General features: G+C 46.2%; 3 protein-coding genes across 3 annotated transcripts; 2 read left to right on the top strand and 1 right to left on the bottom strand.

Moving 5' to 3' along the window:
- Positions 1–193: 193 nt before the first annotated feature.
- ABP1 (putative actin binding protein) lies at positions 194–2,767 on the bottom strand (the record flags this gene model as incomplete). The annotated part of the gene is made up of 4 exons (XM_046091919.1): positions 194–280; positions 389–2,248; positions 2,309–2,496; positions 2,572–2,767. 4 exons carry the CDS (start codon positions 2,765–2,767, stop codon positions 194–196), a joined length of 2,331 nt encoding a protein of 776 aa, XP_045947896.1.
- A 711-nt stretch (positions 2,768–3,478) lies between these two features.
- AMD1 (AMP deaminase) lies at positions 3,479–6,472 on the top strand (the record flags this gene model as incomplete). The annotated part of the gene is made up of 4 exons (XM_046091920.1): positions 3,479–4,822; positions 4,873–5,477; positions 5,697–5,993; positions 6,052–6,472. The coding sequence occupies 4 exons, from the start codon at positions 3,479–3,481 to the stop codon at positions 6,470–6,472; spliced, it is 2,667 nt and encodes an 888-aa protein (XP_045947897.1).
- A 2,695-nt stretch (positions 6,473–9,167) lies between these two features.
- Positions 9,168–11,243, top strand: LDX57_010175 (uncharacterized protein). Its single transcript, XM_046091921.1, has one exon. It carries the CDS (start codon positions 9,948–9,950, stop codon positions 10,959–10,961), a length of 1,014 nt encoding a protein of 337 aa, XP_045947898.1. The 5' UTR covers positions 9,168–9,947; the 3' UTR covers positions 10,962–11,243.
- The last annotated feature ends 952 nt before the right edge of the window (positions 11,244–12,195 follow it).

A 12,195-nucleotide genomic window follows, 5' to 3' on the forward strand; every position in this document is an offset into this window, starting at 1 on the left:
GGACTGATTCCGGTCCATCCCTTCATTTTCTGGCTGCTCCTATTGTATACGCAAATGGTCTAATTACAGAAATCGGTTTGACTTTAGCGGGCATCACTCGCTGCCCAACAAGCTATGCCAACCATTTGATCTTGATGTGAACTGTATTTGTGAATGACAACAGCTACACTACAATGTGACGAGTCCCACAACCTCATTTCGCAATTTGAACGTAATTGGCAGGGAAAAGTCCCTTTTTGCCGTGGAACTCACCAAACCACCAATCGTCATCCGGGAATTCCTAAAGCCATAATTAATAACAGTTAATTGGAACAACAAATCGGACAAGAAGGGGGGCCATGGATAATAATGGACTCAATATGTGGACGCGAAACGGAATATAACTTACAATGTTGGTAATTTGAGCGCCTTCAGGGAAACTAAGTTCGTTGTCCTCTGCAGCCTCATAATCATACAATGCCACTGCACTCGGTGCAAGAGTTGAATGGGCCACGGAAGGCACGGCCGCAGTCGAATCAGTATTTGAGACCGACTTATCTGCACCATGTATGTCTTGGACATCCGATGGGTTGTCGCTCTGCTGGCCATGCTCAACAATTTCGACGTAATTGCTTGGGAAAAGACCTCTTTCGCCGCGGACATTAGACCCCAGCCACCAGTCCTTATCAACCATGTCGATATCTACAACGTGTTCTCCCTCGCGAAGTTCAAGCTCATTATCCTCTGCCTTGTCATAATCGTACTGGGCAATGGCCTGGATGCCTTCTTTGTGATGAAGGTTCTCCGGAGGTGCTTGGCTTCTTCCCTGGGCGACATCTTGCAAATCATCCTCAGGAGCATATTGATTCGAGGTGGTATGCTGTATCTCGTCTGGTTGACTGACGGAAGAATTGACACCTTGTTCGGCCTGGGGTTCGGTCGCTTCTCTGCTAACTGGCATAGCAACACGAATGGGCGAGGCTTCGCGTGCCGGAGGGGATGGGCTGCGGGGACTGGCTTGCTCAGGTGTCTCGGGAACAAGTTGATCATTGTCGGGATTATGTGCCTGTTGCTGAACAGGCTCGGACACCAGTTCGGGAGCGGGTATGGGACGCTTTGCCTCTTGAACGGGGCTAGGATCTTGTTCCACCGACTCTACGGCAGTATCGACGTGAGAAGCAGCAGCAGCAGCAGTAGTATCTTCTTGTTGCAGGAAAGACCGAGGTTCTGTTTCAAAACTGTCGCCTCTGTTCACCGCAGCATCATGAGAGGTACTATTGCCGACGGTCTGTCCGGCATGCATTGTCTGGACAGCATCAGAAGGCTTGACGCTAGAGGAACTTTTCCATTCCTCATTCCCACCAGTCTCTCTGTTCACAGGAGTTTCGTAGGCGGAATCCTCGCCACGCTCTCTGGCCTTCTTTTCTGCCCAGAGTTGGGCGGGGGTTTTCCCTCCTTGGTCGGCAAATGTTCTGCTTGCTCCATGCAATGGTGACGAGGTTGGTTTTGACATGGAATCATTGGGAAGAGGTGGCCTCGTTCCGGTAAATGCTGGTGTGGTCCCAAATTTGTTTGAAACCTTGGGCTTCGGCAAGCTGGTAAGCCTCTCAGAATTTTGTTCAGAGAGTGCTTTGGGGGTAACAATAGGGGGATTCGATGGTGTAGTGAATTTGTTATCGGACGCCACAGTGTGTTCTTTCGGGGTTTGCGCCTTGGAACGAATTGCAGCGATGTCAACCTTTCCAACGGGCTCATAGGCGCCTTTGACCGGCTCTGGACGGTCATCCTGGAGATTTCCGGTCTCGCGGGCTTGTCTCCTTATAGCCGCGATGTCTACTTTTCCCACAGGCTGATAGCCGCCCTTGACAACGTTGCTAGAGTTGGCAGTAGCGGGGCCGGCGCCTCCGCTAGTAGCTTCTTTCTCTGATTTAAGCTCGTCCATATTAACTTTGGTGGGCTTATAGGCTGGTTGAACCTTTTCGAGTTGCGTTCGTGTGACCGGAGGTGCATCAGGGCCCCAACCATCATCTGAGTTTATCCTGTCTGTCAGACCACGCAGTGGGACAGCTGGTGTCTTGTTCAGGGCAGTGCCACCTGATCGAGACGGTGTGAAGACAGGCTTGGTGGATACCGGTGGTTTCGGAGTGGTAGAGATTGATTGATCATTCTCCGAGGTGTATTTGGCACCCGACGCATCGCTGACTTTCTTAACGATTCCTTCGACGGTCAAATCGGCATCCGAGCGCGCCGTTATCTGGACATGATAGCCCTGGGAGACGCGCTGTTAGTAAGGTGATAGATTCGAAATGTCAACACTAGAACAGCTTACATGTAGAAATTTTGAGACTGCAGAGAGGTGACTTGTGAAGTAGCCTTTAGTTCTCTCGGGGACCCCCTCCCCACACCATGCAATAAGCACGTTCTTGGGTAGTCCCGTATTGGGATCTGTCACCTTAGCAAAGGCGAACTGGATCTTGCCCTCGGAAAACTCATCGATGAGGTCCACCAATTCACCCTCTTGACATAATTACATTAGTTGTTCATCTCCGGCATTAGGCTGCTTAGAGTTACGGGGGGGAATTCGGCACTTACCTCCAGAGTTCTGAACTTTTAGAACACTCTCTTTGTTGCCCGCATCTGGCTGGAAGGCGTTGATAAGGGGAGTAGAGACTGAAAATACGGCCCACTGGCTATATGTCGGAGAACTTGCTGGAAGAGACGAGTTGACCACAGTTTGATAACTCTTGGATATGGAGGGCCCATTCGACGACAAGTTGAGTGTTGTCATGTTGCCAACTTGAAGCGTGGGATTTGATGATATGAATGTATGAGCGCCTAGAGCAACCTATAGATTGGTTGTGGATTGTAGGGTTGGAGACAGTCGGACGGTTCTCACTGTTGGGCAAAAGATAAAGCACGATGTTGCAATGGCCTGTTGTGTACGGAGTATGCTATGATTGATTTCAGTCTGCCTAACGGAACACCTAACTAGCAGTTAGTTAGCTAGTTACGTAGCAGCTAGTATGTCTTACCTAATATGACCGCGCGTATCTAACTTACTCCCGTGTCCGAGCCGAGTTTGGTTTAGGTTTTGATTGTTCTTGTATGATCCCGAAGGAAAAAAAGAAGGAAAGGGGAGGGGGCGAACCAGATAGGAGCAAGGTCGAATGAGTCAGTTGATCGGGGGGTTGAAGGGAAGAATGCATGAATGCCTCTTTGCATACCTACGTATGTGTATGTACCACCTGTACGGTATACCTAGGTGACAGATACATGTCCATCCATCCATCGATATGTACACCGTATGTACATACTAGGTAGGCGGTCGACTGACAAAAAATTTGACCGCTTTCTATGTGGTTACAGCTACACCGGCGCAATAATAACGAACAATAACCCCGAGGGCCTTGGCAAGACACTGCTCCCAGCTTGGTGCCAACTGCCAACGCAAGCTCAGGCCTTGTTACAATCTTCTCGACAAATCCCGGTGCTCCCCGCGATGACGCTTGAGAATGATGAACTCGAAAATGCGCCTAGTACCTCAAATATCCCGGAAGTGGGAGACTCACCTTCCGGAGAGATTCTCCCAAGGGATAGGCAGCTGAAAACTCCAACCTACGATTACGCTTATGAAAAATCAATGAGTCACGCTGAAGCAAAGCTTTTTTACCAACAGCACCAGTTTGCCTCTCGGGGTGCTGATGGTGAACATTCCCAGGTCGCGGTGCCTCCAGGTTCTCTTCCCTCAGCTTCGCAAGCAGACGATGCGACATGTGACAGTCCAGCTCTCAAGCATAATGACAGTTCAAGTCACTTGATTCATGCCGATACTACTGATTTGGCTGGGCAGCACTCGACTGGCGATCAGTGGAGTTCATTCTCGGATACGCAGGGTGTCGATTTACATGAAAAGTATTCAGAGAACATCATTTCCAGCACGGAGCAATTTCCCAGACCTCATACAATGTCTCATGAGGGTTCTGGTGATTTTGGAGCCAATGCTCTCGGAACAGATGCGACCCGCCCTATATACGAAGGACTGGGAACCATGGAAAGCATGGTGAATATTACATCAAACAGCAACACTGTGGCATCGGAACTGAATGTCATTTGCCGCAAAATTAAGGGCTTGCTGGAGCGACGGTCCCAGTATATTCAGCTGTCCTTGCAAAGTTCTCAGGATAACCCCAGAGACCGTCCTGGGTGGAATGTTTACCCACCTCCCCCAGAGCCGGCCTGGGAAAACGACAAAGACACTGGCAAATACAATGATCATACGCACACTGAGCAGAAAAGAAGAAAGATGGGCCAGGACGTTGGTGAAGATTTCGACATAGCCGACTGTCTGCCTCTGCCCGGGGAATCATCGTGGGTTTTCAAGTTGGATGAAAACAGCGTGTATCAAGTCTACGAAACCAACGTTGCCGTTGATTCAAGCCAACCGATTGTTGAAATCCCTTCGTTGCGGGATTTTTATATGGACCTTGATGCGATCATAGACGTATCCTCTGACGGGCCGGCAAAGAGCTTTGCTTTTAAACGACTCTCCTATTTGGAAGGGAAGTTTCAACTGTATACGCTATTGAATGAGTACCAAGAAATAGCCGATAGCAAGAAGGTTCCTCACAGGGATTTCTACAATGTCCGCAAGGTGGACACACATGTCCATCACTCGGCTTGTATGAATCAAAAGCACCTTCTTCGATTCATCAAAAGCAAGATGAAAAAGTCTCCTGATGAAGTTGTCTTATTCAGAGATGGAAAACACCTTACCCTAAAAGAAGTCTTTGAAAGTATCAACCTCACCGCATACGATTTGAGTATCGACACCCTTGACATGCACGTAAGTTGTTCATCTCTTGGCCGGTCACCTTGTAACTAAGAGCCTTGCAGGCGCACACCGATTCCTTCCATCGTTTTGATAAGTTCAACCTGAAGTATAACCCGGTGGGCGAATCCAGATTAAGGGAAATCTTTCTCAAAACAGACAACTACATCAAAGGGAGATACTTGGCGGAGATAACCAAAGAAGTCATAGCCGACTTAGAATCAAGCAAGTATCAAATGGTGGAATGGCGCATCTCAATTTACGGGCGATCTATTCAGGAATGGGACAAACTTGCAGCGTGGGTGGTTGACAATAAGTTGTTTTCCCCGAATGTTCGCTGGCTTATCCAAGTTCCTCGACTCTATGACGTTTACAAATCGAGCGGTATGATGGAAAACTTCGAGCAAGTCATAACGAATGTCTTCCAGCCACTGTTCGAAGTGACGAAAGACCCCAGCAGCCATCCAAAACTCCACATATTTTTGCAGCGTGTTGTCGGATTTGACAGCGTCGACGATGAGAGCAAAGCGGAACGTCGGCTATACAGGAAGTATCCAATTCCAAAGGAGTGGAATACAAAGCAGAATCCACCGTATAGTTACTGGGTCTACTTCATGTTTGCAAACATTGCATCTCTGAACACATGGAGAAAGCAGCGTGGGTTTAACACGTTCGTGTTGAGACCACATTGTGGTGAAGCTGGCGATCCTGATCATCTTGCGGTTGGGTTTCTTTGCTGCCATAGCATTAGTCATGGCATTCTGCTTAGGAAGGTCCCTTTGCTCCAGTATCTCTTTTATTTGGATCGAATCGGAATCGCCATGTCGCCGCTCAGCAATAACGCCTTGTTTTTGACGTATGACAAAAATCCATGTGCTAATTTTTTCAGACGTGGCCTGAATGTATCATTGTCTACAGACGACCCGTTGCAATTCGCTTTTACGAAGGAACCATTGATTGAAGAGTATTCGGTGGCCGCGCAAATCTACAAGTTTAGCGCTGTGGACATGTGTGAACTTGCAAAGCATTCGGTCGAGCAGAGTGGTTTTGAATTATCGTTGAAGCAAAGATGGCTTGGTTCCAACTGCTCTTTACCCGGCGTTTCTGGGAATAATGTTGCCAAGAGCAATGTCCCGGATATCCGCGAGGAATTCCGACATGAAACGCTTGTTGGAGAACTACAGCTGTGAGCAACCCTTCGAAGATTAGGATGAAAGAAAATCCATTTGCTAACGCAACATTAGCATTGGGAAATATTCCCTGTCACCTTCGACTACGTCTTTTCCCGCAGACACTAAAAGCCTTTCAAAGGAAAAATTGCCGGAGGGTTACCCGCTTGCAGCTTCCCCGTGTATTCCCAAATCTCCGGTGTTATCTTTTAGCGCGCTCAAACCCTCCCTCAAAGCTTCTCACCCGACTGAACATGTATTAGCTGAGACTTCCGGTTCTACGCGTTCCCAAGATGGGAGTGGCCAGCCCGATATGCCAGGCACCGGTGCTCAGTCCGTGACGGTGACTGCAACCCGGCCAGATGCCTTTTCAGAACAGAAGATCTTCCCGGGTCTTGTGCACGAGAGGGTAAACAGAGGAAATGTTCCAAGTCAGCTGTACGAGGAAAGTGTTCAGCCTCACAGCGATGACTGCTCACACAATTGCTCGGATTAGTCCTAGGCGTATAAAAACAGCCTCCTGATACCAGGGTAAATTTGATATGATACCCTTGGAACCTTGCAAAGTGAAGAGAGCTATATGGAGGGCCATGATGCCCGGCAGATATTTGAATTTGGCAGCGAGCTGCCCAGCAGCCATTCATTCATTAGTAGCTATCAAGCGGGATAGGGGCAACGGGGATCAGCTTGGCAGATGTGACTACATATACCCTATGTTAGGAAGCCAGCATCCATAGAAATGTCACCCAGGTTAACCTAAACTGCCCAGCTTCCCCTCCTCTCGCGTACACCCCATTTCTCATGGTTGTCATCCTCTTCTGGAACACGTGGGCGTTCATTAACCCACTCGTGTATGTACAAGCGCAATGCATGCCATCGCCGGCAACTATTGCTTGTCTTGTCTCTCTTTATTCCCTGTTCTTCATTGAAAACAAACCCTTTGGCATCTGTGTCTATGTCATCTTGCCTGATTTCCGTTACAGAAATGCCAGAGACCTTGCTGAGTTCATGATCATAATAGCGAGCAACGCACGGGTATCCTAGCGATAAGTAGTTATAAATTTGGGTCACAAAATCATCGGAGGGGTAAGGTTCGGCATTCTCCTCATTCATGGCAGTACGTCGCAAGTCAAACTTTTCTGTCGTAGCTAGCGAATTTTCGGTCCCGAGATCTTCGAGTATGGATGTTGAGAACTTGTTGATGGGCACAGGTATGGTCTCTTGCATAGTGTTGTTGATTGGAACGTGCTTTATTTCAGCGCGTCTGTTATTCCGGCAGGTTCCCATCCAAAGACCTTCATTTGCACGGCCATTTTGATGCGGCAACGCATGCCAGAGACCAGGGTTGTTGTGGGTTATGTGAGTTGGTTCAACTGAACTACCACCTTCATATATTGTTGTCTCTGGTGATGAACTCTGGGGGAAAATGAGGTCGGTTCCAAGCATGGGTGGGCTCGCAAGGCGTGCATTCTCCACTGGTTTTCCGAGGATTTCAGCATTCATTGATCGGTCGTGACCAGCTGAGGGCCGATTCAAGGATTCTGACCGCGGACAGTTCGCATCGGTTCCAATCTTGAAGGATGGTTTTATTCCCGCCCTCTGTTTGTGACTCCGCAGGTATTCAAGCTCTGAGGATAGATCTGCGGCCGAATTTCGACGTGTATCCAAGTGATGCAGCTGCTCGGGGATAGGTAAGCCATCATCAGGTGCGCAGCCCTCCTCTTCATTATCAACAGCAAAGTGATCTACGGGCTGGTAGACCTGTTCATTTGGGAAGGCTGCTAGTGTTTGCTCTTTCAACTGACGTTCTGCTGCTTGTGCTGCGAGTGATAGTAAGTAACTTGAAATTTCTTCATCGCAACTCTCTCGACGAGCTTGATTGTTACTGGAACCTTCTCTGGCTAGCTTTCTCGATGGCGGGGGAGGTGAACCATCCAGTTCCGACTCGTCAGACGATCCACTGCAGCTTGATGGAATCGCAGGTAGGTCCGGGACCCGAAATGAGTGTCTTCTCGTCTCATAACGCCGCTGAAGGTTGTAATATGAAAACGAAGACTCAGGTGTCGTAGAGAAGTCATGTTTCTGTGAAATGCTGTTCATGTCGAGGCGCTGTAGGCTTTCCGATCGAGCTTGTAGTAGGCAGTTCGAAGCATTAAGTGAGCGTGACCCCCCTCGAACTGACCGGCTAGCAGTTTCCACAAGCATGGGCGTGAACTTTCTTCGTTGCCGTGTTTGGGACTCGTCTCGGGCCAATGTGTCTGGTTGACAACACGCTTGGCCCTTCCATGCCTGTCCTACTGTTCGGGAAGTACGCATCCCCATAGCATTTTGTCCCGGTACAATCTGGTTTCGTGTGCCTTGGTGTTTCTGCTCTGTGACATGTGCTAAATTCTCGGTTTCATTCGTGCCGGTCATGGAAGGTGACGTATGATGCTCTTGTTCCGCTGTGGGTACGTTGTGATTTGCAGTCAACTTGCTAGCTGTGTGATATTTTGGGCCCCTAAGGCGTTCAAGTGGGCGGTCTGTCGAGCTGCGTGAGGATGTCTCGATGGGTTCTGGCAAGAACCTTCGTGGTTTTTGTGGCGAATCCATCTCGTTGCGCATTGTGGTCCTCAAACCATGAGCGTGCTGAAGGGTATAGATTTGTTCAATTGGTCTAGTATGTCCACTCTCCCTTTTCGATAAGTGTGCTGCTTGCTTTCAGGTGGAATTCGCGGGGGTGTGGGGAGAAATACTATGTCTTGGATAAACACAATGTCAAAATGAGGGGGCCTGTTCTTGTCTCTGTGGATTGCGTTGAGGTTCCAGTCATATTATCTGGTTACTAATGATTAGTGCATTAGCTCAATCTGCTTGTGCCAGTGGTAATAGGACAGTAGCAGGAGCAGTAGGAGCAGGAGCAATAGTAGGAGCGGGAGTGGGAGCAGGAGCAGTACTAAGATAGTACCTTAGCAGCAGCTGTCCTTGGTGACTTACTAGATGTAAAAGTGTCCGATCTTAATGGACGGTGACTATACTTTACAAATATCGAAGTTCAATGACTGTAGTTAGTAAATAGGCTACGTATTCCTTCATGTTCATGAGTCGAAGAAACGGAGTATTTGCGCCAAGCTTTTAATGGCTACTCGGAACTGCTGCTGAGATTGTATCATAAATTGCCCCGTGACCGTCAAACACCCGCTTTTATCCTATGCAACATCACATCCTCGGTCCTTCGCACCCCCAATGCCACCTCCAACCAACCTTGTGGCCTTGCTAGATGCAATCAACGATATCTAGTAAATTTGACTGCAGCTGCCACCGGTGATGATCTACACGGCACATGCCTTGAGGGTTGAATGGAGTCAGCTTGAACCAAATAACCAACTGGGTTCCTGTCCGTCTTCGAATTCTGTGAGGACACCAGGTCGCCAGGTGCATGCTTGTCCTCCCTCGAATTAAGGCCGATTGCTATCCCACCACTCCGGTTCTCGAAGCGTCTTTTGAGCATGTACCAAAGAATCGACCTATACATCGTTACTTAACTTGTATCAGCCCTACGAAGACACTCCTAGTCGCTGCTTCAATCTTACTTATAGCCGCGATAGCTACTTTGATCTCACGACAAACAACCCCACCATAACATTCCGCTAGTTCAAGATGTCGTCCCCCTCGTCAACGACATCATCTCCAAACCCGACCAACTCAGACCACAGTGGAAGTGACAGTGGCTCAAGCCCTACAAGCTCACCTCTGTTGTTCTTCGTGGCTCTCGGATTTGGAGTTGTGTTCACTAATCTCTGGTATGTGCCCTGCCAACTCTTTCATGAATAGTTTGGGTTCTAAACTTTTGGTGAAGGATCATCGTTGGAGTGAAATATTGTTTTCGCTACAATCAACGCAATCGCCAGCTACGCAATGAGGAGACCGGCGAACCTATAGACTTGGTGGCCATACCTAGGCCGCACAGGCGAAGAAGGGAGAAGAAGTTAATGACCATGGATGAAGTTAATGATCGGTTTCCATTAATCAAGTATAAAGCGTGGAGGTCTTCACGCGCCGATGATGGCCTTCCAACAGCAGGTGGCATATCGGCATGGAGTAACACATCTCAGAGCCTAAAGGAAGGTGATATTAAATTATCGGTCACTGCAGGTGTGCCATGCTCCGAGATTAACCCGGAAGAGAGCCGCCACGATTTGTCCGCTTCACAGTCTGCCCTTGCAAAGTTTACGGAGCTGAAACAGCCTCGCCAAGAAGACAAAACGGAAAATGACCTGCAGGCTACAGGGCAGGAAATCTCCGATCCCAGTACAAGACCGAATGTCATCAACGCAGAGGCACCAGGGTACGAAAATAATTCTGAATGTCGTGGCCATGACATAGAGAACCAAATATGCACTTCAGCGCCCGTCGAGCTTTTACCTGACCCCGGCGACTCATGTGCGATTTGCCTTGACGTGATTGAGGAGGATGACGACATACGTGGGCTGACGTGCGGGCATGCTTTTCACGCCTCCTGTGTTGATCCGTGGTTGACTTGCCGTAAGGCTTGCTGCCCTTTATGCAAGGCTGATTACTATATTCCCAAATCCCGCTCTGATCCTTCTGTTCCGACAACAAATACAGAGCGTGTAGATCGCCGTACCGCTGGTCGGGTGCCGGCTGTCAACCCACCAGAAGCTGTGTTTATAGGAGGGCGCGCGGGCGCTAGCCGGGCTAGGGTCCCATTGGCAAATCGTCATCATTCACCTGGAGGGTCTAATCGGTCTCGCTCAGCAGTATGGCCTTTTTGGCGTTGGCAAAGTTCACATACTCGGGATGCGGGGGTGCCGTTCGAAACACAGGCAAATCATCGGGGGCAGCGGGGTTGGCGACCGAGGCTGTTTTTCCCTCGTTCATTCCAATTCCCTACTTTTTCGCATCCTAATCAAAGAAATGGCGCAACAGAGGACCACACGCCGGACGAGCTAGAATCAGGCACTGTTGGCCATACCGGATCTTAGCAGAATTCAGAGTATACGATCTATGACACGTTCTGCCATTAATTTTAATTAGTAAATATTGCCGTATAATTGACTACTAGGTATGCAAGGCTGATTATGGTTAATTGATTCTAATAGAATTTTGAGTGATGCAGGCAAGTGATACCGTGATTATCTTAGTTAATCTATTAGTAGAGTTCTCAGTTGATTGTGTTGGAACGAGGTACTAGAAGCAGTAAAATTGGTCAAAATTGCATAAGTTAAAGATTAATTCTTCTAATAATGATCTATCTATATCAGAAGAGGAGTCTCTTTAAATGAAACGTATCTTAAGATAGTTGTAAGGCTCTCACAAAATATACTGAATTATGGAAGCTTTCATAGATAATTTAACTGCAAATTAAATTATTATATAAAAATAACCATATTTTAATATTAATCTATTATATTAATTTTATTTTTAAAATGATATTTTGAAGTATTTATTATTGCACAGAAAATTGAATAATTGGATTATTCATAGTTTTAATAAATAATTAATAATTTGTATTAATTAAATTATTTAATAAAATATTCACTCAATTTTATGAATTAATATTTATATATGAATTTTTAAATTTATTGATGTAAGCAGTTTAAAAACGGTAAATTGACAATGTGATCAATTATTAGTAAGTAAATTGTTAAAGAAAGGAAAAACAGCTAAGTCAATCCATTCAAAGTAGCTGAATGTAAAGTTGGGTTCGGTTGTAAGGGGAAGCCCTGCAGAGGGATGGATTCTTATTCGGGCACTTGACTCCCTTAACTAGAAATATCAGATACGTCGGAATGATCTTAAATATACCACAGTTTAAATGTAAAAATAAGTATAAATATAATAAAAAAAGAAACATTTATTAATTGAAAAAAATTAATTATTTAATGTTTTGAATAATTAATTAATTGAATCATTATATAAAAAAGATATGTAATTATTAATTTTTATTATTTAAATTATTTGATCATATTATTGTTAAATTGATCAAATTATAAAAATTTTAAAAATTTTAATATTGTCATTTCAAAGATTTCTGATAACAAATTTGTTTTTTTAATAAAACAATTATTTTTAATTGTTAATTAAATATAATTATTTTGATATTTTGATATAAATGAAAAATGTTTTGTTAATTTTTTTAATCATAAATTTTAATTAATTTTAACTATTATATATTTTATAAGATTTCGAAGATTTTTTGAAATAATTGTAAAATGT

The sequence above is a fragment of the Aspergillus melleus genome (genome assembly GCF_016097325.1).
Source record: "Aspergillus melleus strain CBS 546.65 chromosome Unknown contig6, whole genome shotgun sequence".
In the NCBI taxonomy this organism is placed as follows: domain Eukaryota; kingdom Fungi; phylum Ascomycota; class Eurotiomycetes; order Eurotiales; family Aspergillaceae; genus Aspergillus; species Aspergillus melleus.

Excerpts from the sequence above, each read along its gene's own strand:
- LDX57_010175 (XM_046091921.1), top strand. The coding sequence starts at position 9,948 with ATGACCATGGATGAAGTTAATGATCGGTTTCCATTAATCAAGTATAAA.